Genomic DNA, 27185 nt, shown 5'->3' with positions numbered 1-27185 from the left:
TGTGTTTCTTTGATTAGTCTTAACCAACTGAGCCACCCAGGCGTCCCACTTTGATTAGTCTTCAGTGGCTCTCCACTCCTGACCAAATTAAGTTCAGGCTCTCATTGCTATGGACCCAGCTTACCTTTCAACTTTCCTACTTCCTTCCTTTATATATCCAGGCCTTGGGCTTTCCTGACTCAAGCAGCAGCGGCCATTTTCCCTCTCATCTATTAAAATCCTAGTTACGCTTCACAGCCTGGGTCAGGCAGGACTGGGTAAAACAAAGGACAGGAGTTTTTGAATTACTGAGGCAAAGTGCTCTCACCTGAATACAGAGATCATAATCCTCATATGAAGTCATGGTATAAAGCAAGTAACATTTGTTAATGATCTTGGCAGTTATCTTTCCCTCCCGTCCAATCAGCATTCACTGAACAAGAGTACCTTCAGTGTCCCTCCAAACAGATTCTGAAGTTCACACAAATTATAGTTTATGTAAAAATTTATTTGACCAAAATGTAGAAAAAGTGATACTATTACATATGATACAGTTGCAAGAATCTAAGTGGAAAGTGTGGGTTTTATTCAATTGCACAATTTGCTAGTGTACCTTCTGGGTAGTGTGATGCTTAATAAATAGGAGTGAGGGGTAGAGGACTTGGATAAGCTAGAAGCAGGGTGATTTTATCAGAATTGTAAACTTGAGTTGGCCCCCACACTGCCGGGGAATGTGGAATGTTTCAGCTCTGAGATGTTAACCAAGAAAGCAGAAATATAACGAAGCCAAAATGTGCAGCCCTGCCTACAAAATACTCCATATCCAGTTTAATCAGGAGTTTCTTGGTCTTTTATTAACTTGGTCCTGAAGAAGGACTTAAAGTCCTACATAAGTAAATCTTCAGTTTGCCATTCCCTGAAGTATAAAGGAGATGAAGCTAGGCCGATTACTTTATCTCTACTTTGCTGTCAGAGAGGCCCCTTCCGCCCAGTATTTGTTAACAACTGCTCAGTTATTGATGGCTAGTGGTCTTCTTGATAGGACTTCTCTAAATAAGACTGAATTCTACCACATTCATTCCTGCTGAGGAGATGGTCTCAGATCACAGCAGACAAGCACAGGTCATTACTGGAATAAGCTATCTGCTCCTCAGAGAACAACTTTAGAATGAAAGGAACATGAAGAAGAGCCTAACATCAAGGATCTATCCAGAAAATATTGGGGTAATATGATTATGTCCTGAGCATTCTCATGCTGACTGCTCAGAAGATGTTTGTTCTGCACGGTAGAGTGTGGGAAAGAGCCAAGATGATTAGGTTAATCTGTCTATGGTTTAAGACTTCCACAAAGCCAGCCCCCTCCCCCTGGCCTTTTTTTTTTTTTCCTCTGGATGGAAAATCCCTACCCATATTTTAATGTGATGGTCCCTGGTTACCTGTCATGTGACCAACAGTGGCCCAGAAAGTTATACATTCTTTAGCCTTCTAAGCTGACCCATGACTAGATACTGGAGTTGTTTTTGAAAAGTATAGGGTTGTCTATTTTCCCAGGAACCAAATGCCCTCAGTCTTAAGAGAGTATGCTCAATATAAAATACCCTGCCTACCTTATGAATAAATGCAACTTAAGGATAAAAATAGAGCTGAAAAAGCTGGTGCCTTTTGAAAAAAGGAAGGAATTAGATTTAACTGGTGCACAAAGCTTCTCTGATACAAAATATTTGGTCATATATTCATAATTTGCTTGACATTTCCAGCAAAGCGAAGATTTCAATGGCAAAAGAAACTTCTTACAAGAGAAGAGAAAGACACGGAGCTCTGGAGTTTCTGTTGGAACAAGACTCTTCTGTTTTGGTTATATACAGTTAAGTTCGTTTAGTGTCTGATCCAGTGTCTGATGTAAGCCCACATTCTCTTCTTTGGCCTGGGCAAGTTTTTCTGGTGAGGATTAAGAGTAGGGGAAAAAGAAATTAATAAGCATCTTTGTTAAGGAGGAAAAGGTTTCTAAACTCCACAAACTGTCACAGTGAAGTCATAACAGAGAAAGTACTTAACATTTTAATTATTGCAGAATACCATGGAATAACAGAGATCAAGTATCAAATATGGGAGTCAGGGCTGCAAGATAAAACTACAGAGTCTTCAATTAAATTTGAATTTCAAGTAAGCAACAAATACTTTTTTAGGACAAGTATATCCCAAATGTTGCATGAGATACACTTATGCCAAAAAATTACTCATTGCCTATCTGAAATTCAAATTTAACTGGGTGTCCTATGTTTTCATTTGTTAAATCTGGCAATCTAGAGTTGGAACACCTGGACTTAGACCCCAGTAGTACCACTGAAATATACCGTTTAACCTTGCTAAGTCTCGGTTTCCCCATCTGTCAAGGATAAGAACCGCAATACGGGGCATGCGGATTACCATAAGGAACAAATGAGAGGTGCTTCAGAACTCAGGAAGTGCTACGCACATAAAACATAGTCGTAGATACAGGAAACAGTACATCCCCCACCTAGGGTCAGTTAATTAGCCTATGGTAGGAAATTATAATCCCGAAATCCATTTTTTCTTCGGAGGTTTTGGGAACGGCCATTGAAATTCCAAGCATAATCGTCTTATTGTGTCTGTGCATCCATAGCCATGGAGTCAAACCTCAGATAAATGCAGCGTGACTGAAAATCTAAGTCAGACTACAGGTGAGTTATTAAGTGACCAGGCTGATAAAATAAATTTTCAAAAACTGAAAAAGTGAGATGCCATTTAGGGCTAGGCACAACAGCGATCAAGACAGAACTGGTTTGCCGTGAGTGATGGCCGATAAGAGGCGAGGCCAAAAATCATTAAAACACTGGAGGAAAGCAAAATGCCTCATAAACTGTGATAGGATCAGCTTGGAAATTTTCCGAAAGAAAAAAAAAATGACTGCAAAGATGGCAGTCTTTCAACTAGAACGGCTCAACCTTTCATCTCACGAGGCACTGAAAAATACCAGGTCTCGCTATAATCGGGCAGATTCTGTGAAAGAAAAGCACAGTGAGCAACGTGGGCCTGACTAATGTGGATGGACAGTATCCACTCCGTGGTCTCCCCTACGCTTCACGGACGGAGCCACCACTTGTGTTTTGCAGAAAAGCTAAGTTGCTTGTGCAAGGTCCCACAGGGCTGAGATTCAAACCCAGGTCTCCCCACTACAAATCCTGACCACATGTCACCTTGCCACTTGGATTCCCTGGCATCTACTTTGTATTAGATCTAAGAGAAAACAAAACAAAACAAAAAACGCCTTTCCCTTAAGGTATCAATTGTCCTCGAGAAGTGTGACAGGCCCCTAGACCGTCAACAGGTGGTCGGAGGTCACGTTAGCCCAAATCTCTGTAAATGAAGTTCCACTTAGGGGCTTAGTTAAGTGGAATGACTGGATAAGTAGGGCTGCAGTTATTTCAAAGGGTGGAGGCCACCTACATCTGGAAAAATCCCAGGAACAAATATAGTGAGCAAACAAAAAAACACCCACCCCTTCATAGCCCAACGTTTCCACAGTCCTGAGTATGGCCATGTCGGCGGGGGGGGGGGGGGGGGGGGGAGTGGTTTATGCAAGAGTTCATAGTGGATGGGAGTTAGGAAACCGGGGAGAGGCTGAGGTTGGAAGGCTGTGAATAGTTGGAGGGAGATGGATTTGGGAGGCATGAATATAGAGAACTGGGACAGAGGTTCCCACCTGAATAAAATTACAGGATGAGGAAAAATAAAGCTACAGTGACCAAAAATTGTTGCTCTAATTGGAGATCTCCATGCTGCTCTCAGGTTCACGGGGAGGGGGGGGCAGTCTAGAAGACACGCGTGGACATCAAAATGGCAGTGCTTCTGGGATAATTTATGGTAGTGGTGGTGGTGGTAGTGGGGTGCAGGGGAAAGTAGATAAAATATTTAAAATTTGGTTTCTTGTGGAAAAATTACGAGCTTTCGGTCAGTATATACATTATCTCTTAATACCCACAGGCTAACTTTAAGAGTTCTCACCAAACCAAAGCAAGGTTCTTGATTCGAGTTAAATTTAAGTATGAGGAGATAGCTGTTACCATCTCAGGCAACTTTGGAACTCGGTAATGAATCATCTCTTTCTGACTTTCCAGCAGCTTCCACCCCCTTTCCCTGCTAATGGAATGTGTTTTCATCCCTTGTGTAGTTGTTTTCTAAGGGCAGAGGATAGAGGTGAGGCTCACTGGTGAACTTCCTCCCAAGACCCAGGGCTAGATAGATATTCCACGAACAGTGAAGACACTGGGAACCCCGGACACCACTCTTAGAGGGTAACACAGAAAACAAATGCGAAAAGGAAGAAAAAGGAGACCAGAATGCCATTGCCGCTTTTTTGAAACCGTAAGTCAAACTCCATTCAAGACGAGCCTCTCTTTAGACAGAAGCCTGCCAGTTTTTGCAAGTTCTGCTGACTCTATCAAGCTCCTTAAGGGGCTGGATGAGTCCCCATTCAAAAACAATTTCTATTTAAGGAAAAACTGCTATTGGCGTGCAGATATAGTTAGCTAGCACATTTTTGAGAGCTCATGCCAAATTGGCTTTTGTTTTCATATAGGCACAAAGCATCACGTGGGCATCATTTTCCTTTTGAAATGAGCTCCCCATATGAACCACCCACTTTCTGTTGTAGCCACCGTCAAGGGCATCACAGCTACGGCTCAAAAGCGGCAAGTGAAGGAAATGAAAATGAGGGTCTGGGCACAAGGAGCGCCTGTCTTTATTTCAGTCACACAGTCACAGACACAGCAGAGGAAGGCTTGAAAGACCAAACCAGGAGGCAGGAAACAAGCTTCTAGAAGCCTGCGGGAAGTGCAGGCACCACAGTGAGAAGGCCAACTTCGGTATTGCTAAGACATAGGATGGCACCCCAGCTCCCTCTTAGAGAGACGTCATGTCGTTGAGAGCATGGTCCAGTTCCTCGCTGATAGCTTTGTACTTGAGCTTCTGAGCATATAGCTCGTCTAGAGGGCGGAGGTCCCCAGGGAGAGAGTTCAGAAGAAGAGGTACAGGGAACAGAACGAGAGGGTCGGAATGGAGTGCCACAGATGAACAATGAGAGGGAGAAAAAAAAAAGTGAGAAAACAAAGTATGAACCAGAAGAAAGTTGTGTCTTACGTAAAACAGATGAGGAAGCAAAAGATCGACAGAGTGGTTTCTAAGTGGTTTGAGGCTCTGCAGGGAATCAGCCATAAGAATCCTTTAAAAGAAGGGGGACTAGAAATGGACACAGCTTCTACCCCCAACCCTCTGCCCCAGGTTATTTCTGACTTGCAGTGATGTCACCCAGTCCAAAGGTTATACTTTGGAATGGGGTATTTTCCCTTATACGGAAACCTCACCTCCCAAACCAAACACTGCGACACATGGTCTGAGGAATAAGGCTGGCACCCTTTCTGAGTGAGACAGATGGTTTTAGGAGATTTTTTTGTTTGAATCCAAAGATACTAGAATTTCCTGCTTATTTTATAAAGAACACGGGACAGAATTCCTTTTTTTTTTTCTTTTTTTCTTTTTACAGTTGGAACTCTTCAAGAGATTCTGGGCTATGTGGGCACCAGACTTGCAGACAGGAGTCTTTATTCAGTCTCTACATTCTCTGTATTCAGTTTTCTCCTACTGTGATAAGCTCTGAGCTCTCTGGGAGAGAGCTTCTGTAAAAATGGGAGGCATTTTAAAAATGCAAGGCATCTCTCAGGAATGAGCACATTGAAGGAAATTCTAAAGGCTTTTTCAAACAAAATCAGCCATATTTGGGTCTCTGTATTCATACGTGGAGCCAATTAAGCCGAGAGCTTTTACTTCCTGAAAAACGGCCACCCCGGTCTGCATCGGACTTGCACTGTCCTGTTCCAGTGTCCCAGACCTCCAGATGGGCCCTCACTCTGTACTGCCCTTTCCTAGGGCGAACAAAGCCCAGCTCAGCCCTCCATAGACTCCTCCCCCCGGCAGCGGACTGTCACAAAGCGGGAGGCAGAGCAAGCGTAAGCAGATGGCAGTTTCATACCTTCCAGGTCATCAATTGTCTTTTCTAGTTTTGCAACCGTTCTTTCTGCAAATTCAGCCCGGGTCTCGGCCTAGAAGGAAAGAGAGGCCTCACTATGAGGGCTTCGAGACCAGCCTCGAGAGAAAGCGGAACTAGCAAGGAATGATCACACTCACCTCTTTCAGTTTGTCGGACAAAAGTTTGATTTCTTCTTCATATTTATCCTCCTTTTCAGAATACTGTGGGAGAAACCAAAACTGTACTTTAAAAAAAAAAAAAAAAAGAGGACAAAAAAACCAAAACAAAACACACAGAAGAAGGTAGGTTCTCTGTTCCTTAGAGAAAAGCAGGTGCTTGAAGCACTATGAACGTGGCCAAGAAGCAAAGTGGAGGCGGCACCTTTCCAGGTAGAAGCAATGGGCCCAGCACTCCAGAGGGTCTGCACAGGAGGCCTCTGGGGTGGCACCGAGCTGAAGGTCGGGGCTGCATAACTTGAGATGACACTGTGATGAGGACGGAGCAGAGAGCTGAATGGAAACACGTGCCACGTGGGGTCCTCCGCAGCCAGCCTGATGTTTCCAACCCCGCTCCCCACCACCTTTCCCAAGCACGTTCCATGCTCTCTCTAGTCTCCCAGCCTTAGGCCCCCTGCCAAGCACGGGATGTTCCATCCCCCGCTGACTACCTGTCAGAAATGATTTTTGTCTTGCAGGGTTCAACTCAGATTAGTATATATATATATAGTATATATGTACTATATATAGCGATTTTACGGCCGCTCGCTAGCTGGCTAGATATCCTCAATCCCATTTTACAGATGAGGAGGAGAGTCACAGACAGGTTAAGTCGTCAGTCGGGGGTCCCATGGCTGTGAAGTGACCACACCGTGACCGACTGGAACCGGACTCTGGAATCTGAGCTCCAGGCCTTCTTCCTGCTTTACAGCCCTTGTAAATGCCACCTCCTCGTGACACATTCCCCAGCTTTCCAAGGTCCCTCTGTTGAAGTCTCCAAGCACGTTATCACTGGATCAGCGTCTTCTACTCAACTACACTCTGAGCCTTGCAGAGCAGAAGCCATATTATCACTGTAAGGTCTACCCCCACGGCCTACGACAGCACTTGGCATGCCCACGTGAGCTAATGAGGCATGCACGTGAGAGCCACATCTGTTCATCACATATCCTCGTATCCCTGTGAATACTAATGACATAGCTCTAAACAAGACAGATACAGTCCCCGTCCCTAAACTTGCCATCTAGCAAGGAAGACATGTCCTTAATTAATTAGGACAAATGTGATGAGCCATCATGATAGGAAAAGAAGTAGTGGGGCTACAAGTCGGGAAACCCCTAACCTGGGTGTTCAATGCACCTGGCCCACAACAGGAGGTGGGGAGAGGGAGGAAGCAGAGACAGCGAATCCACGGGGCAGGCCACGGGGCAGGCCACAGAAGAAGGCGTACATTGCTCCTCACGTGCTTCTCTCTGGTAATGACTGCTTTGGGGACTATTTCAATCTAAAAAGCCCAAATCTGCATCTCCTATCTGCTGCCCGGCCTTCTAGAGTGTATTTCTGGAGGATTCAAGGGATTCATCTGAGAGTGAGGCTCTGTACACAGTTAGGCTCAGGTCTCCCTAAGAGGAGGCTGACCAGGTATGAATCTCACATTCCCTGTACACCCTCCTTGACGGTGGAGATAAAAGACGGTGCATGGGGTACCTGGGTGGCTCAGTGGGTTAAAGCCTCTGCCTTCGGCTCAGGTCATGATCCCAGGGTCCTTGGATCGGGCCCCGCATCGGGCTCTCTGCTCAGTGGGGAGCCTGCTTTCCCCCTCCCCCACCCCGCCTGCCTCTCTGCCTACTTGTGATCTCTGCCTGTCAAAAAAATAAATAAAATCTTAAAAAAAAAAAAAAAAAGACAGTGCAAAGACTACACAGAAGAAGGAACTGTAGCCACTGGACGTCCCTTTTTGTTGGGGGCGGAAAACCCTCCTGCTGGGCACCAAAGCCACCGTTAGCAAACAGAAGTCCGCTCCCTGACGCCCCGGCTCGAACTCCCGTGCACCGTGAGGGGAAGGAAAGAAAGCCCAGCAAATCGCCAGCACCAAACCGACCACCAACCTTTTCAGATGCGGCCTCGAGTGACTTCAGATTGTTGGTGACATTCTTGAGCTCTTCTTCTAGGTCACCACATTTCCTGCACAGAGACAAAAGAAATTTATGTCCTATCCCCCGCTTAGAGCAGACAATTCCCCTGAAAGCTTTCAAGCAGAGGAATCCACGCTGCCTAGGGCCCCCGGAAGGAATGTGGGGAAAAATGTTAATGGCTTCTTGCTGAGCTGTAGTGCTGTGCCCTTATCCAGACCCCACGGTGCCTGGCAAATAGGCCGAGGAGTGTTTGGAAGATTTGTGTAAAGTGCTCCTGGGCTCTCGCCAAGGGTGAGGCAACGGGGACTTGTGAAATCTGTGACTGAGGAGGCTACCTGCGGAAGGTGTAAGGAAGAAATGGAACGCAGGAGGCCGGGAGACAGCAATTGGTTTGCAGCCGACGCTCCAGGACGCAAGCTCTGAATGGATCTGCGAAACTGGATCCTCTCTCGGCATCTTGGGATGCTCCATGGAGCTGGATCCCTCATCCAAGGCCGAGGGGGGAGAGGCTTTTTGTGTGTTCGGAGCTTGCGGGACTGTGGGCTGGCTTTTCACTTCCCGCTTGCCACGCCCACCCAGGAAGGTGTCCCAGGCAAACGATGACATCAAGACAAGGCAGAAACGCTGACAGGGAGGCCCACTTTCTGCAGGGAAGTGTACCTTTAAGAAGGCACAGCCTCCTGAGAGATACCCTCTCTGGGAGAATGGGACTTCCGGGCTTCTCTGCTAGGGCCTGTCTCCCTGCTATTTCCCAATACCTCTGTGGGACGGGTGAGCACGTAGGCAGTGCTTCCCAGGGCAGTGAGAACAAAAGGACACTCTCTTGTCAGCCACGGCGGCAAAGGGGGAGGGCTCAGCTGGGAGTCCCAGGTGCCCATTCACTTGAGCAGAGGCCTTGAAGAGTCAGGGTCAACTCCCGACATGACAGCTCCCTCCCGCTCGGCGCCCCGAGCCAAGCCGTGTCCCCTCTCTGTCCTGCTCTGGCACTCACAGTTCAGACACCTCGGCACGCTCCTCCGCCCGCTCCAGCTCGCCCTCCAGGATGACCAATTTACGAGCCACCTGCAGACGGAAAGGATCGACTGAGACCCAACAACCGCATGTAGGAGGATGCCGCCCCCTGACCCTTAAAGACGGCAAGGCCGCGCCCAGATCATCTGCAAGCACCTGGGCCCCAGGAATGAGGCAGGCGGCAGGGGAAGCCGACCCGGAGGCCAGCAGAAAAGCCACTGAGCTTTCATGGTCTGAAGACCCATGCTTCCCAATTTCAGCCGAAACACCCAGCTGTGGGACAAAAAGCGATCTGATCAGTCGGTCTCTCCACTAAGTTAGACAAGTGTCGCAGAATTCCCCAGGCCCTGCTGGCGTTGTGGAAGATACAGCTTCCAGCAGCTGTGTCTGGAAGAACAGATGTGGACGCAAAAGGACAGCTGAACTAACCCAAAGCTTCCTTTAGGCGGCCCCGGGCTCTCCCTATCACAGATCTGTTTCCTCCCCACTTCCTGCGGCTGCCCTCTGCCAGCCCCACTCACCTCCTCGTATTTGCGGTCGGCCTCCTCAGCGATGTGCTTGGCCTCTTTGAGCTGCATCTCCTGTATCTCCATCTTCTCCTCGTCTTTCATGGCCCGGTTTTCTATCACCTTCATTCCCCTGCAAGGAGCAACCTCGTCATTACCTCCGCACACGGGTTACCGCTCGTCACACACCTCCACGCGGCGGCTCGTCCAAACTCCTCTCCAAGAGCCATGCTCCGAAGAGGAAGCCGTAGAGTGGCGCTTTCACTTCCCCTTCCCCTTCGACTTCACAGCTGCCCTATGAGGCACAGCGTCCCCACTTGACAGAGGAAGAAACGGAAGCACAGAGAGGCCAAGTAACTTGCTCAGGGTTGCGAAGCTCATACGTGGCAGAGCTGGGATTCAGACCCTGGTGATCTGGCTCCAGGGTCCGTGCTCCCGTCCTATACGGCCTCTCGCTAACTAGTACTGACAAGTACTTGTACTGTGACAGTTACCGCGTGGGCCAGCCTGGCTGTGGGAACGATGGATTCTACTGCGCTGGGGGAGAAGGTGTGTACGTGTCACGGCAGGCTTTCCAGAAGGGTACACAGGGAACCACAGGAGGGTTTTAGAAGCAGGAAGGAATGGAAACCAGAAAGATGAAGGGACTGCCGTGGGGAGACCAGGTAAGAGGCAGGTACCCACAAGGTGAGGGGTAAGGAGGAGCTGAACCGAAGTGGACAGGTCAAGTCTGGAGAGGACAGTGTCTGGGGATGGCTGGATATCTACAGGGCAGCTGGCTTTGGCCTGCACTGCTTGGAATGCACGAGTAAGACCAGATACCTCCCAAGAGGCCAACCCAGGATAACGTACTGATGTGTGTCATGCTTGCCCAGACTGGAGGACCATACACGTCTTGTTGCTTAATAAACACGTCACTAGCATCCCCCGCTCACAGTCAAGACACCTTCACACCTGTACAAAGCCTTAACCTCAGCACAGGAGCAAGCTTGGGAAACCTTTGCAACAACTGGAAAGACCCAGGTGACTTGCCCAACCTGACATGAGGGGCCGTGGAAGGACTCGATCCAGACCTCCAGTTCCCAAGCAGAGAATTCTTTCTACCAAAACTAGCTGTCTGCTAACAAGGGCATCACCAAGGGCTCTCGTGGTATGACACAGAGACGTGAGGGGCCTTCCCAGGCTTTCTGGGTTTGGTGAGGTCCTAGAGGTGAGATGTCTGGCCAGCCCGGTCTGCCCATGAATACGGGCAGCAACTAATCCAGGCCCCAGGCACAGCCAAGAGCAACTTGTGATGACCAGGAAGCATCCGCTGGGCTGATGCCCACCCCAGTACAGACTGTTCTACGCTGCACAGGAAGAAATGTCCCTCATGGGCAACTGGCAAAGTCAGCCTCCAAGATTCCCGGGTTGGTTTTTCATCTCACCAGAGCATAATCAGAAATTAATCCTTCAGAGGAGCTTACACCAGGAACCAGTGGCAAAACGAGAGTCCTGGTGTGATCGCCGGCTAGATACACAATGACCACTGGCCGGGCCCACACTGCCCCCACACAAGGAGCCCATTTACCACCACCACACAGAGTCGGCTGATTCTGTGAATGACACAATCTGCCCTCAGTCCTCCAGAGCCTGTGCCAAGGCATGAATTATCCTGCGCCCGAGGACGCAGCATCCCGCCGGAGGCCCGAAGGCAGAGTGCATGCCCCCGAGGTGAGGAGTGCTATCAATTCCCAGTCGACTAATGGTGCCGCTCCGCGAGTGTCCCTGACATACAGTTGTCACTGTCCAGCTGCCTTAACGATCGATCATCCATGCAGATGCCCCATTCAAAGTTTCCATCTCCCGACCCCCTCTCCCTTCACCCGGAACTTGATACTCTGAGAACACCAGCGAGACGCACAGCAGCTCTCAGAGAATCCGCGAAGCAGCCGTCTGCAAATGGGTGGCCAGGGACAATTGTCCTTGCAGGCTTACATTGACCCATTTGTCAATTTTCTCTGCCTGTTGGGAGTTCTCCTACAGTCTATCCCAGCTCTGGGAGGTCAGCCACCTGGCGCCACGCCCACTTCTGAGAAGCACACGCCGATGCCTCCAAGCCTGAAGCATCCTTACCTCTCGCTCTCATCCGCGGCCTTTTCGGCCTCCTCCAGCTTCTGCAGGGCCGTGGCCAGTCGCTCCTGGGCCCTGTCCAGCTCCTCCTCAACAAGCTGGATGCGTCGATTGAGAGCTGCCACATCCCCTTCGGCCTGGGGAGGTCAGAGGCGCAGAGAGGTTAAGAAGTGAAAGGCTACCCCAGCATCCCGAAGTCGCATGGCATCCTTCCCTCTATTGACATGCTTCCCGCATCTCCCTCTGCCCGAGAAAGTCCACCCAAGAATGCAGGCAGAAAGGAATTCATGCTCTCATCTGGAGAACATGAATTTTCCATATGATCTTCCTCCGAAAATGTCTGGGAACTTCCACCATTCAACGACAAAGGTGTGTATCCCAGTAGAGGACAGGCAGTCAAGTCAACATGGAAGAGTGCCTGGGAGAAGACAGTGCTGGCCTCTCTGGGATTCCTAGAGAACTGGGCCACCAAGCGCCCTGACTTACCATGGCATATAAAAAGCTCTGCTCCCAGTCACCTCAACAGTAAGATAAATTTAAGAGTATGGAACCCTCAGTTAAATGTTGGCCACACAACGTGTGGGCAAGGGGGACAGCACCCTCAGAACACCACCCTGAACTAAGCCTGGCCCAGAGAGGATGGGACAAAAAGATTTAAGTAAGGGGAGAAAAGAAAACTTGGCTATGGAAGGGAAGCAATGTCTGAATGGTGATACTGGCTTTTTAAGGTATCTGCACCTACAAGGAAGGTGCTGGATCGCCACCTTCAAGGAAGTGCAGGATCTCCAGGCTCAAAAAGCGCTCGGTCAGAAACCCTGTTTTGCCGATTTGTAGCCGGGTCGCACTGGGCAGGCTGCTTCACTGCTCTGAGTGCCCCCAACCCAGCCCCAGCACGGGGGAGACAGTCACTGAGGGTGTGGCATTGCACCTGCCAGGTGGGAAGTCCCATGATTTCACCTCATTTAATCCTCCGGTATTTTACAACGGGAAGCGGAGAGGTCCAGCTAGGGGCAGTGGTTCCATTCAGTGTGACAGAACTGGTGAGAAAACAGCTTCAGGAACCCCAGCCCACAGCTCTTCCCCGGCTGAGTCTATCCTGCGGAGTCCTGTGGGGGCTCTGAGGTCAGCCACCCTCAGCAAGAAATACTGAGGAGTTGGTGAAATTTGACTCAACCGAGGGAAGATGTGTAAAGCTACACTGGCTTCTTCCTATCGAGACAATCTCTGAGTTGGGGGAGGCCATAAAAATTAGTAGGAAACCACTCCCTCCCCCGCCCCCTGAATTTATACAGAAAAAAAAAAAAAACCCAAAACCAAAAAACACACAACAACAAAAAAACCAGGAGTAAAAGAATGAGACCAGAGATACTGAAAAACTCAGTGACTCAGGAAACTGTGCTCAGCTCCAGGGTCTTAAGCAGCAGATGGGAGGGAAAACTCTCACAGGTGTTTCTGATCGCCACTTCCTCTGAAATACCAATCTGGAGACTACATTAAAACCACCGATGAACTATTTTAAGAAATTCACCCACTCCTGCCAACGAGTGGGTGCCTTTTATTCTTTTTAATAACACAAATTTTAACTCCTTCAGCAACAGGGGCAGGAATTGATTTCCCCTGTCCCCCAATAGTACATTTAGCAAAACTGCCTAACCAACACCACTACCTAATTCTGGAACATTTCCATCACCCCACCGCCCCCAAGAAACCCCATCCCCATTAGCAGTCAAGGTATTGATTTTTAAGATCATACAAAGAGTTGCTTTATTCATGAGTTGTCTTTAAAAAATGAAAGTGGGTCTGTCCTTCTGTGGGGAATTCTGGATCCTGATAACCACGCTCTGGCACATTCTCAACTGTCTGGAATTGAAAGAACGCTGATACACATGACTATATCCGTGCATACATATATATATGTATTTTTGAAAAACTGCTAGTCACTGCTAGTCATTTTGGGCTCCGCCCCTTCCTGCAATCAAAGCTTCTACACTCTACAAAGGATTTCCCTTATAAGGTAAAAGAGGCTTGCTAGATACATGTGGCAAAGGAACAGGAAGATGTCGGTTAATCACACAAAAATCTAAACGAAACCAGCTGTCGGGAGGCAGACCCAGAAGTCTGCCACACGCCGGCTCTTGGCTTTCTCCACAAGAGACTGAGAAAGGGTTTTTTTTTTTTTTTCCTCCCTCTCTGGGCTCAGTTCCTTTGCCTGAGTACTTTCTTCAGACTTCCCCATTCTGACCAAGAGGAGCATGCTTTGAAAAGCAAACTTTTTAAGAAGTCCACAACTTTCCAAAAACATCTTTCCTCCCCACTGGACTGTCCTGCTCCTAAGTCTTGGCTTGAGGCTGAGGGTCATTTTTAAGCAGAAGTAATTGTCCTCCAGCGAGATGACTTGGGATGAGATCAGAGGGAGGGCTCTGCCGGTTCCTTGTGTGAAAGAGGCCAAACCAGCTACTGTTTGAGGCTTGCACAGGTTTCTGGGGCCTCCTCACGCCAGAGCGGCCCTGACAGACCAAATGCTTCCACTCAGGCCAAGACTGGGGCGGTGTTGGGGCTCTTCTCCAGACTTGTCAACACCCAGGGCATCTTTTCCACTTCTGGGATCCCCACCCTCAGCCTCAACACTCCAGCCTTCCGGGGCCCTGGGGCTTCACGGTCTCCCCCAACTTTCTTGCACACCCAGGGCCCTTCTCCCAGCAAATCCTTATTCTATAATAATAAATGCTCGACTTCCATTTTGAAGCCTACCCCAAGAGGGAAGGGGGGCTGCTCCCCTCTCCTGCTCCCACAACAGAACACTAAACCCCTCTGCAATGCTATCCAGCCTTTTTTGCACCCCTCACACCCGTTAGACTGTGAGCTCGTCTAAGGTGACTGGGAGGAGGAAAAACAGCCATGAATTGAGCACCTACTATGCCCCATCACTCCCCAGACCCTCCCAGCTATCATAGGGGGTCGGCACTATTGTCACGGCTGCTTTACAAATGGGGAGACACGGCGCTAGGGGTTAAGTACCAAGTGGTAGGAGACGGCGTTAGAATGCGGATCTCTCCCCAGCCCCAGGAGTTGCCACCCTGTGTCCTGCCCCAAGGGGCAGTCCGAGGACGGAGAGAGGGCGAAGAGAGCCCTCCTCCTTCGGCCCCATTATCGGTCTCAGGTCGCGCAGCATGGAGCTGAGGCACACCAGACCATGTTGGGTCGAGGACCCCGAGCTAACATTCCCAACTTCTTTTGGAGAAAGGCGGGGTCCCGCGGCCGTCGCTCGGCGGTCGTTCCCGCGGGGACCAGCTGGGGAGGGAAAGGCCGGCCGCTCCGGGCTGAACTTCCGCCCCCCGCCAGGAGCAGACACGTCGCCGCCGCGCCCCTGGGAACAGCTGGGAAAGTTCAGCTGGAGCCGGGAAACCGCGGAAGAGGGGAGAAAGTGCGACGCCCCCCCCTCCCCGAGTCCGCGTCGGCTAGTCCAACCCCAGACAATGGAAGCTCAATGTTTCCACTCTCACTTCCCGCTCCAAGATCCAGTGGCCCCCCACCCCCCACCCCACCCCTCCCGCCCAGGACCCCGGCGCCAGCCCGGAGTCAGAGGGCAGTGCGGCGCCCCACACAACCCCCTCCCCACTCCAGGATCCTGCGTCCTCCTCGGCCCCATCCCCCCATTACCCGCTGGGCCGGCCACGCCCGATCCGGATGCGGCGCCCCCTCCCCCGTCCCAGGCTGGGGAAAGAGGATGACCGCGGAGAAAGGGGGTCTCAGCCCGCCCGCGGGAGGGGGCTGCGGGTCCGCGATCGGGGAGCCGCCAGGCCAAAGCGCACGAAGGCGGGCTAAGGGGGAGCCCGGGGAAACCCGGTAGCGGCCGCCCAGAGCGGGCGGGGAGCGCGGGAAGCGGGCGGCGCGGGGAGAAGGGGAGAAAGGAGCGCGCGCTGGGCCCGGGGATGCCGGGGCGCGGGACCCGGGACCCGGGCGCGGGCTCTCACTTTCTCGCGCCTCTCGCGCTCGCCGTCCAGCTCCCGCTGCAGGCCCTGCGCGCGGTCCTCCGCCTCGTCCGCCTGCTGCTGCAAGGCCTGGATCTTGCGTTTCACCGCCTCCAGGGAGTTGAGGCCGGCCATGGCGCGGGGGCGCGGAGGCGCACGCAGCGGGCGGCGGGCAGCGGCGGGCGCTCGGCTCGGCTCGGCTCCGGCGAAAGCTGCACCAGCCGCGCCCCGGCCCCCGAGCCTTTGCCTGCGCCGGGGCCGCCCCCGCCTCTCCCCGCCCCCGGCCGGGCAGCCGTCGGGGCGATGAGGTCACCCGGCCCGGCCGCCGACGTCAGCACCGCTGGGGGAGGGCCTGACGTCGGCACCGCTGGCCACAGCTGCTGGAAAGTGCCCCTTTTCGGGACTTATTTGGAGAAAGCGCCGGGAGGCACCGCCTTCTCCTCTTCCTCCTCCTCTTCCTCCGGCGCTGCCCGCCCGCCCGGCCCCGGGGCTCCCGCCTGGCCCAGCCGCGGGCGCCCCCATTACTGCGCACGTACGTCGGAGGCTTTCTTTTCCGTGAGCTCCAGCTTCTCCTGGGCGTCTTTCAGGTCCTCGGAGTATTTGTCCAGCTCATCCTCTGTGCCCTTCAGCTTCTTCTGGAGGTGCGTCAGCTCCTCTTCCACCTGGGGACAGATGGGGGGACGTGTCAGCCTGGGGCCCACGTACCCGTGGCGCTGGGGCGTCTCCTACATTCACAAGAGTCCTCTGTCTCTCTGGGCCTCAGTTGCCTCATCTGCAAAACAGGGATAACCATACTGTGCACCCCTCAAATGCCCCCTGTTAATATGATTTTCACCTTCTTCCCATCTCTTGGGATCAGCTGTGTATGGTTATCTTTGGGGGGGGGGGTGTCCCGGATACTCTTCCAGAATCGATTGCGGCTTTTGGGAAACAAGTCCCTACACGCTTCCCAGAAACACATTTCAGTTTTGCATCCCAGTTTCAGGGATGCGGGCTCCTGGGGATCCTGAGCTAAGCAGAAATAGGAGTCTTATACTCTGGGCCCAGACCTTCCCCCAAACCCCAGCCTGTCCCTCTCTAGTCCTGCCTCCTACACTGGCAGCCAGAGAAACTTTCTAAATGTATGCTTGCCCTGCTCCTGCCTTGAACTGCCATGGCTCCCCATTGCCCAAGAGAGCGGTTCCCTGACTTTCCCACAAAATACTCTGAAAGTTTGGGGCACCCGGTGGGGGTGGGGGTGGGGGGCGCTCAGTAGGTAAAGCCTCAGATTCTTCATTTTGGCTCAGGTCATGATCTCAGGGTCATGAACTCAGGGTAGTGAGATGGAGCCCCTAGTCCGGCTGGCGCTGTGTGGAGCCTACTTAAGATTCTCTCTCTCTCTCTCTCCCTATACCTCTGCCCCTTGCCCCCACCCCTGTCCCATGCTCGGTCTCAAACAAAATAAAACAAAACAAAAACTCTGAAAGGCTGAAGGGCTCAGGCCTGTCCCTCTCCTGTACTTGGGGGGCCTGGCTAGAAGAGAGCTAACCCTCAAAGACCACTTTCTTTGAAGGCTAAGGTTAAATCTTTAAAATTACCGCACATCTGGCTTATATTCATTTTAATAAAAATGTCCCCCACATTCTCTAGGTTTTCAGTTATGTTTATCCTGGGAGCCTTGCCCCTCTCTTGGCCTTCCTAGATTGAAGAGCTCAGATCTACAGGATACAATCCACAGACCCCCTCACCTCTCCAACGCCCTCCTCTGTACTGGTCAAGAGTCAGTTCAGGAAGCCTTCTCCGTCACCTCCAGGCTCCCTCCCCTGGCCTGAATTCTGGTCCAAGCTGGGTCAGTCCAGCTCATGTTTTTATCTGACTTGTGTCTCTGGTAGTTTGACCCCCTGGTTCAGTCCATGCTCCCAGCGTGAGCAAGCAGCCCTCCCTGGAGCCCTGCTTCATCCTCCTGCTTCCCTTTCCCAGCAGGAAGCCCAGAGAGGTCGACTGACTTTCTCCAAGATCCCCCCCCCCACCCCGCCGCACAGGATCGGAACCCACTTCTGAACACACCCTTGTGCCAGTCTTGCTTTCCTTCGTCCCCTTCTGACTTCCCTCTTTTCTCTAACTTCCCGAAGAAGGTATGTTCTAGAAGCTGATGTGGCTTCTAGGTCAAGTTCTGAATCTGATCTGGGTTACACACTCACCCTCAGATGAAGTGCAAAATGTGCCAGATTCTCTGTGTGTGTGTGTGTGTGTGTGTTTGCCCCTGTGCTAAATCTTTGTTTTGTTTTAAGATTTATTTATTTGAGAGAGAGAGAGAGAGCGCATAAGTGGGAGGGGCACAGGGAGAAGGAGAGAGAATTCTAAGCAGATTCCACCTTGAGTGCAGAGCCCAACATGGGGATCGGTCACAGAACCCTGAGAACACAACCTGAGCCAAAACCAAGAGTCTGACGCTTAACCAAGTGCACCACCCAGGTGTCTCCCCATGCAAATTCTTAAAAGGCCTCCTGTCCTGTCTTCAAGGCCACTGAGTGTCCTACTGCTAAGCTAGGGGATGGGGAGGGGAGTGGGGGTTCAGAGGAGGAGGAGGGTGACAACAGCTCAAGCCTATGTCAGGCTCCCCAAGGCCTGATCTTGACCTTACTAGGCAGTAAGTCTAGATGCCTGGCTCCAAATCCCAGCTGTATGACCCCTTTTCTGGCCTCAGTCTTCTCATCTGCAAAATGGGAACCTTGTCGTGGTGATTTCTGAGTTCTCCAGCAGCTGCTGTGAAACTTCTGCCTTAACCAAGAAAATGAGCCAGTTTCCTTAAAGGCAGGTCAGCGTGACCCAGTGTTCACCTGACATCCTTCTGGAAGGATCTGTGGGGTACAGCATTTACTAGGTGCCAACTCTGTGCCCAGCACAGTGCTGTCTTAACATGACAGAGTGAGAGCAAGTTCTGCGGCTTTGGGCTCATCCAGGTGTAAAGATGGGTGGGTTTTTCATGACATTTTCCGGCAAGGTTGGGCCAACAAGGGGTGGGGACTGGGATCACGTGGTGCGGGGGCCATGAAGCATTTAGAAAGTGCCAGGCACATGACACATACCGTCTCACTGAAGCTGCATGTCACAGAATGGTAAACTGAGTCCTAACATGAGAAAGGGACTTGCCCCTGGCCATACACACAGGGGATTTGAATCCTCATCAGACTGATTCCAAAGCTGGTTCGCCTGACTTCTAGGTTACACATGCCCGCTGCTCACTGACTTCCCACTGACCTTCCACACCCAGCAACAATGCCCACTCCCCCCGGGGAAGCCCGCCCTGCTGCCCTGGGCAGAGCCTCACCATGGCCTTGGACCTCCGCCCTGCCCCCCCCCACCCCAGTCCCTGTCCCTCCCTTTGGCCCAGCCCTGTCTGCTGAGGCAGGGAGCGTCCCTCCATGTTTGGCTCTCTCTCTCCCAGCCTGCACTCCTCCAGAGTTGGGCCAGGCTGAGGTCACCCTGAGCCAAGCCCCAGCATCACCCAGTATGGGGCTAGGCTCAGTCCTCACCAAAGAAGTCCAGGGGAAGTTTGCACAATGAATTAGTGACATATCCCACAGCCTTCAGTGGTTGAAGCCAGGTACGAAAAATCGATAAGACTGACACATATCGGGTTCCTTGCCCCGGCTCTGGACCTGGCTCTGGTCTCTGACAAGTCACTTCCTTCTCTGGGCCTCAGTTTTCCTGCCTGTAAAATGGCTGGGAAGGTCATGGACTGCACACCTTAGTCCTGGTAAATGGGGCCTGAGGACAGGACTGAGGCAGGATGTGGGGTCAAAGGCCAGTTGTGGCGGATGTCACTGCCCTGGGAGGGGCACGGGCAGGAAGTGGGAGGGCTGGGCCTCCTGGTCCTGTTTCCACACTGGACAAACAGGGCCTAGAATGGAGACTTTGCTGTGGGGTCCCTAAGGGGCAAGCTGGCTCCAGGACCCACACTCTGGCCTCCTGATGTGTGAGGCACTCCAGGTCAGTCAGGTCCCTCATGGCATCCTGCCTCCGTTCCTAGGCGGGACAGGCCATTGGCCCCTTTGGAATGTGGCCTCTGCTTTGGGCCTCTGGAATCTTGGGTTCCATGCCTGGTCGTCAGAAGGTAGCCCATGCCCCCATGTCACAGATAAGGAGACTGAGGGTTCAGAAAGAAGCAGCAATATGTCCTGAGTCAAAGTTAGAAGATCCAGCCTGGGGTGCCTGGGTGGCTCAGTGGGTTAAGCCACTGCCTTCGGCTCAGGTCATGATCTCGGGGTCCTGGGATCGAGTCCCGCTTCGGGCTCTCTGCTTGGCAGGGAGCCTGCTTCCCTCTCTCTCTCTCTCTCTCTCTCTGCCTGCCTCTCCATCTACTTGTGATTTCTCTCTATCAAATAAATAAATAAAATCTTTAAAAAAAAAAAAAAAAAAGAAGAAGATCCAGCCTGGATTCAAGCACAAGTCCATCCCAGGGGCTGACTTCATGGGAAAACAAGAACAGAACGAAAACCCAGCTGGAAGCCAGAAAACCTGTCCCTGCCTTTTTGGCCTTGCTAGGGGGGCTGAAGGCTTTGAGAAGCCTTCCCTTTTGAATATGTGTCTGCCTTGGGAGACTGTATCAGTCACTCACAACTTAGTGAAAATTAGAGCCATAAACTTGCTTTTCTCTGAATCCCTAGCTGAGCCTCTCGTGGCAAGGGTCGAAGAGTGAATGGAAGTGGGCAGTTCTGGCCGGCACAAGATGGGTGTCTGCGTCTGCCAGGGAGGAAGGAGGAAGGGAGTGTGGCAGGGAGTGCTGGGGTGGGGCTGGCCTCCGAGAATGTGTCACGGGCTCTCAGGGAAGCCCCGGGATGCTGGGGGATGGGGAGGCCCACTGGGGAAGTAGGGCGGAGGGCGGGGAGGAAATAATCCTGCTTTTATTGAGTGCTTACTCTGCGCCAGGCCCAGGACAAGGGCTCCACCTGCAGTCACCTCTAATCCTTCCATGGCCATGAGGGAAGCTCTGCTGTCACTTTCCTATCTCAAACATGGGGCCACTGAGGCCCAGACCCGTGAAGACCTTTGCTCCATGGGGCTCAGTGCCCCAGCTGTGAACACAGCTGGTCTGAGCTCAGAGCCTGATCTTTTTACCATCCAAGCTGGCCTGGCATATGGGCTGGGCTGGGCTAGGCACAGAGTGTTGCTGTCCTGGGCGGTTCCCGCGGTTTATCCGAGACCCTGACGTTCCTGAGGGTTGGGTGGTTAACCCTAGGGGTGCCAATGAGTCCTGAGGGGGGCAGGGTGCTACAGAGAGAGCAGAACCCCCTTCCTTCCTCCCACTGGCTGATCTAGCCACCCGGACAGCTGACTTCTGCTCTGCTCCAGACCATGGCCTTGGGACTGCCCAGCCCAGGCCTCTGCCCACCAGTTGCATTAGCCTCCGGTGTACCCAGTTTCTGGAGCCTTCTTCAAACTTGTCTCCAGAGCTCTAGGTCCAAGGCCTCCGCCTGCCACTAGCACCTCTGGGCTCCTGGCAGGGATGGCAAGGGCACGGAGATATGCAGGGATGCACTGAGATCCACAGGTTCGCCCCCAAATCTCCAACTGCCCCAGTCCTGACTCTCACCCAGTTGCCCCAGCAGCCGGACACAGCTGGCCCCACACTCGGCCACCCTTCTGGCACAGTCCCACCTGGGTCTGTCCTGACACGGGGACAGGGTACCCACACTCACACACAGCTCGGCACTGCCACCCTCACCACTACACACACGCACACATGTGTGCACAGGTACCTGGGCACTGCCACACTCACCTGGACACTAAGGTACACACACACACACACACACACACACACACACACACACATTCTGCAGGAACAATCACCTGACAAGCACACACATGCCAATATAAGTACACTCACTTCGACACACACACGCTCACCCTGACACACACATTCCATTGCTGCCATGTCAGCTTTGGCATCAGCACACACACACACACACACACACCACCAGCCTCTCCTCGCTACACACAGGCCCACAGTGATACCAGCACCGACACCCTCGCAAACGCCCAAACACATCCAGACTCTGCATCTCCACTTTCCAACAAGCACGCACTCGTGCCTCGGTCTGCACACACTCATTGTCACAGACGCCTTTACCCTTCTGCGCTCTGTCCAGCCCAAACACGCACACACATGCGCACCACCTGTGCACACACAGAATGCCCAAGCACACAAATACACTCTCAGACATGGCATCAACCAAACACCCCATCTAGTACCCACGCCCCACACTCATACGCTCATCCCAACACCCCTACATGCACTCCAGCTTACACACACATCCAGGCGCTCACAAACACCTCTCTTTTGCCCAAACGTGCTCGCTCACTCTCTCTCTCTCACTTTGCTCATCCTGGCGCTGTGGGGTGATGGTTGCCTCTCTCTCCCAGCTCAGGGACCCTGGAAAGACAATGGTCCCCTCACTCTCAGCCAGAGTGTCACCTGGTCCCTGCCCTGACTCCAGGCACCAAGGTTTCTGGAACTCCCACCTTGGATCCCAGAGCCTGGCGTCTGGGGCAGGGGTAGCCCGGAGAGGGCACTGGGCAGCCAGACCTGGCCTGGCGGACGGCCCCTCACCTGCTTGCACTTCTCCTCGGCGGCTTTCTTGTCGGACTCGGCCTGCTCTGCCCGGTCGATGGCGTTCTCCTTGTCCAGCTTCAGCATCTGCATCTTCTTCTTGATGGCCTCCATGGCTGGGTGGTGGGGCGCGGGCACAGAGGGCTCTGCGGAGGGGACTGCTCGACGGGCCGGGCCGAGTGAGCAGCCAGGTGGGGGCGAGGCCCTTATAGGCTCCCGGGCGCACCGCCCCGCTGCCAGGCGAGACCTGGAGGAGGCCCAAGCCCAGGCCGCCGGGCCAGCCGCCACTCGCTTGCTCAGGAGGACTTGGCCAGCTCACCGGCCGCCCGCAGCCTTCGCCTTATTTGGGCCTAGGATTTTCTCAAAGGGAAAAAAAAAAAAAAAGAAAGAAAGAGAAAGAAAAAGCCCAACCCGTTTCCATTTTTACCCTGGTGACACAGGTCCCTGGTGGGCATGTGGACACAGCGCTGGCTCAGGAGGAGGATCCTGGTGGCCTTTCAGCCGGCCTCAATTTCCCCATCTGTGCTGGGGAGCACAGAAGAGGGCTTGGGTGTGGGTGTAGCGTAGGGGCGAGGTGGGGTGAGGAGGCACCCGTCCTCGCCTCTCCTCCCCTCTGGTCTTGCCTCCGTTTTCCGCTCTGTCCCAGGGGCTCCCGGGGTTACCCCCCACTTTCTGGTGAGTCTCTGACTCATCATCTTCTCCCTCCATCTCTTTTCTGATGAGTGTCCCTCTGTCCCTCTCTGTTTCTGTCTGTCTCTCTCCATCTCTCTGTACCTGTCTCTGTGTCTCTCCCCCTTTCCATGTGTTAATTTCCCTGTCTCCCCGTCTCTTTTGGTCTTGTTCTCTTGGACTCTCTCTGTATCTCTTTGTCTGTCTGTCTGTCTGTCTCTCTGTCTATCCTTTCAGGTTCCCCCTGTCCTTCTTTCTATCTGTCTCCTCCTGTCTGTCTCTCTGTCCTCTACCCTGCCCCTGCAGGCAGGCACCACCAGGGTGAGATTGACCTGGATCACCTCTTGGAAATCCCTGGAGCCCAAGACAGGCCCAGACCAGGCCCTGATGCCATCCTGAGATGGCACGCCCTCCCTTCCCCGCTCAGTGCCTGTCTGTGGCTCCCCAACGCCACTGGAACAGGAGGTAGCCTTAGCTTAGCTTGTCACTCAGACTCCTGTCCGTTGCTCCCTCCTCAACCCTCCCCAGCGGTGTTTCCCAGGCTGGGCTGTGCTTTCCCCACCTCCAGGCCTTTGCAGGTAGGGTACCCCCAGCTGCCCCATTACGCTGCCCCTCTGTCCTCCAGCAATCTGCCTTCAGAAAGGTGTAGTCGCTCATTCTTTCGTGTGATGAACACAGAGAGCTTTCCCGTGCTGAGCCCCCACGGCCCGTGCTCAGAACATGGCATGTCCTACCATTACCGTTATTTGGTTATCGGGTTAGAACTATGAGCTGCTTTGGGGCAGGCCTGTGCATCAGTCATGTCTGTGGCCCCTGAGTACCTGGCCTCCAGAAGATCAGAGAACCCTTGTTAATTAAAGTGAACAATTGCCCCTATACATTCACATGCTCTCTCGCACACATTCACACCCCCCCCCCCCACGCCCCTCGCTCTTTTCCAACTAGGAAACTAGTCATCTTTTAAAGTTCAGATCAGAAGGCTCCTCCTCCAGAAAGCCCTCCTGGACTCCTAGACAGCTGGACCCTTAGCCCCAACATCAAAGCTTCTATGTGGGATGAAGTAGGAGTAAGGCTTCCATGTTTCCTGCCCAAGACCACAGAAGGACTGGGATAAAGAGGGACGGGTCGGTGGCCAGCACCACTGGGGAGCATGGGTGTCTGGCCCAGATAAAGAGTCCCTGCTTCCTTCTGTCCCCCAAACCAGCTTCCTTTTCTTTGTCACATTGAGAATTCCTGTCCCTCCCACATCAGCATGGGGGCCCAAACAGTAGCAAGGAGAACATTCTGGAACTTTTCTCATTCTCCAACAACATTGGCTTCTCCCCACATTCAGGAATCCAGGGGGCTTGGCCCAGATCCCTCCCCAACTCTGTCTCCATCTCTCTCCCTTATCCCACCCCTCCCCACGTCCTGGCTGTGCAGATCCGGTTTCCTCCTAGGATACAAGCAGACCGTCATGCTTGCATCTTGAAGAATGTCAGTGATGACTGAAAGACTGGGGACAGATAATGAAGTGCCCGGTGCCATCCTGAGCACTCCACTCAGAGCATCTCATTTCAGCTCCCTGAACCTTAAGACCTAGAAGAACGGGTTTATTCCCATTTATAGAGGAGGAAGCTGAGGCCCAGAGTCACTCACCCGGGTCACCCAGCTTGTGAATGGCAGAACTGGAACCTGACCCAGCTGCCCCTAGACAGAGCTGGAGAGACGTCCTAAGATACCCTGCCATGTCTTTCTGCCCTTCTTCTCCCATCCTCTGACTGTCTCAGACGGGGTCATCAGAGGTCATCTCCCTCTCCACATCCTCCCCTCCCCCTGCCTCCTGGGAGCCCCTCGAACCAGCCTTACCGCAGGTGTTGTGGCTAATTCCAGGCCTGACACCACCAGGTCAGGAAAGGGATCCCTCCCTTAGGAGCTGTCAGCTAGCTCGGTGGCCTTGTAGGGTAGACCCTTGTCGCTGGAATGTCCTCTTGCTCAAGGAGCTCCCAGAGGTGGAATCTGATGCTGGGGAGGGGAGAAAGAGGCTAGAAATGGTGTTAGAGCCCAGCTGTGCTCCCTGCCCTGTAGCCTCGGGAGCCAAATTACCCTTACAAACGATGCCCTCTTTGTGTATCTGCCCCCAGAGACACCCGAGGAGGGCTGGCCAGGGCTAAAAGGGTCATCCAGGGCTCCTGGAGTCCCTGGCCCAGCTGTCCAGGCTGTGGGGCATGAGGGGGGTGGAAGCTGCCATTTATAGCTCAGAAGGAGTGAACTCCCCTCCCGACAATGGGATCAGAGGATGGTGGTGAGCGTAGTGACCGCTGCCATTGTGGCCACCTCACACCCATGAGACTTGGGGTCATTTATTGAGCATCTACTACATGCCAGGCATCATATGGGCTTAGGAAGACATGATGATGGACCTGACTCAGCCCAGGGAGTAAAATGACCAATAGCTGCGAACAGTTACGGCATTCATTATAATAGGGCGGACTGCTGTCTTAGGTTGGGCTCCCCCAGAAAGAGATGCTGAGGCAAGAATTCAAAGGCAAGTAATTTAATTGGGAGGCAACCCAAGGAGACATGGGTAGAGGGTGGGAAAGTGAGACAGAGAAGGAAAGGAGGTCAGTAAAGGAAGGCTGCCATACTGAAGCCGGTCACCTCTTTGCACAACTGGGGCATAGTCCCGCCCAGGACCTCTGGGGGTGCAGCGGAGGACACACTCCTCAGAGTTGTAGGGACTGAGGGGCAGGGAAGCTGGGGTATTTATCCACCAGTCCCCGTCCTCCTTGGTTGAACGCTGATTGTGTCGGGGAGTGGGTGCCCTTGCTAGGGGCACCCTTCCCACCCCACCCCCATGTAGGTTTAAGAAGAAGGAAGCCCTTCATGCCAGAGGAGCAGTGGGAGCCAAGGGCCCCTGGGTAGGCAGTGAGCATTTCCGATAAAATGTTAATGGAGTATACAATACGGGGATTTCCTGATTGGAAAGTGGAAGTCAGGAAAGCCTTCCCAGAGGAGGTGGCAATTGAAGTGAGGTCTGAAGGAGGACTGAGAGGTGAGGGAGTAGAAACAGGTGTTGCATATATAAAGTCCACAGGTGAGAGGGTCTGAGAGGGGGGTGAATGTGCCTTGATGGTGAGGAGACAGGTGAGGAGCATGGTAGGTGGGAGAGGAGCCAGCAAGGGTCAGGTGACAGAGGAAAGTATCGGGGGGCCCCTGATTTGTCTTCTGGAGGTTGAGGCATGCGGAGAGACTGCAGGGGCCAGAATGAACCTAGCATTGGTTGAAAAGAGCAAAGATCTCATCTTGCACTCTGTGGAGTCTTGCTTGTTGAATAATAACATGACAACTGTGATAATCAAAGTGGCACTGGCTAAGGATGACCCAGAGTGTATGCTGGGTGGGTCACATGCAGTGAGTGTGTGTGTGTGTAGTATTTGTGTGAGGAGAGAGTCATTGATCCTTTACCCAGATCCTTGTGTAGTGACCTTGGAGACCCCCCACAAGGAAGCTGCTCACCACGGTCATACAGCGGGCACATGGCAAAGCCAGGATTTGAACCCAAGTCTGTCTGATTCTCTGAGTCCTGAAACCACCACCATTCCAGCCCTGCTGCCCTGTTTACTAAGCCAGTGTGGGGAGGAGGGACCAAAGAGCCCTGTGTCCTCCCAGAAATCTCTGAGACAGGCTCCAAGGGAACTGTGTGGGTTACAGAGCTTGCCCACAAATGCCGAAAAACAGGCATGACCACAAGCTCTGTGGCATTGTCATGCTAATTAATAATAATTATAGTTAACACCGACATGGCTCTCAATCTGCTCACGCTCTTCTAAGTGCCTTGCATATATAAGCTCATATATTAATTTTCACATAACCCTATGAGATAGGGGCTATTACCATTTCCATTAAATAGAAGTGAAATTGGAGCACAGAGAGTTCAAATACTTGCTCAAGACCACCCAGCTAAAAAGTTACAGAACCCAGAACTCTCTGGCTTTAGAGTGTATTCACTGAACCACTGCACTGTATCCTGAGCAGCCTTCCGTGCTTGACCTCCAACCCAAATTATCCTTACAAATGATGGCCACCCCCTATTGTGTCTCAATGCTACTGCTATTCAGAGACAACTTTCTGCGACTTTGGCATTTCTATACAACTCACAAGCAGTGGTGTGGGCCGTGTTTTATTC

General features: G+C 52.6%; 1 protein-coding gene across 4 annotated transcripts; it reads right to left on the bottom strand.

The window, feature by feature from the left end:
* Positions 1-466: 466 nt before the first annotated feature.
* On the bottom strand, positions 467-22541 carry TPM4 (tropomyosin 4). 4 transcript variants are annotated; one of them, XM_032314454.1, is made up of 9 exons: positions 22349-22535; positions 16293-16418; positions 11789-11922; positions 9689-9806; positions 9148-9218; positions 8130-8205; positions 6184-6246; positions 6029-6098; positions 467-1917 (listed from the first exon to the last, which is right to left on the bottom strand). In XM_032314454.1, exons 1-9 carry the CDS (start codon positions 22460-22462, stop codon positions 1835-1837), a joined length of 855 nt encoding a protein of 284 aa, XP_032170345.1. In that variant the 5' UTR covers positions 22463-22535; the 3' UTR covers positions 467-1834. The 4 variants fall into 4 exon arrangements, with proteins under 4 accessions (XP_032170345.1, XP_032170350.1, XP_032170353.1 ...); XM_032314462.1 differs by lacking the exon at positions 467-1917 and adding an exon at positions 2612-4985 and having other exon boundaries at positions 22349-22541; XM_032314459.1 differs by lacking the exons at positions 16293-16418; positions 22349-22535 and adding an exon at positions 15760-16057.
* Positions 22542-27185: the final 4644 nt, after the last annotated feature.

This window comes from Mustela erminea, chromosome 1, assembly GCF_009829155.1.
Source record: "Mustela erminea isolate mMusErm1 chromosome 1, mMusErm1.Pri, whole genome shotgun sequence".
In the NCBI taxonomy this organism is placed as follows: Eukaryota; Metazoa; Chordata; class Mammalia; order Carnivora; family Mustelidae; genus Mustela; species Mustela erminea.
The sequence above is the reverse complement of the archived record's forward strand: the minus strand, read 5'-3'. Positions and strand labels throughout refer to the sequence as shown.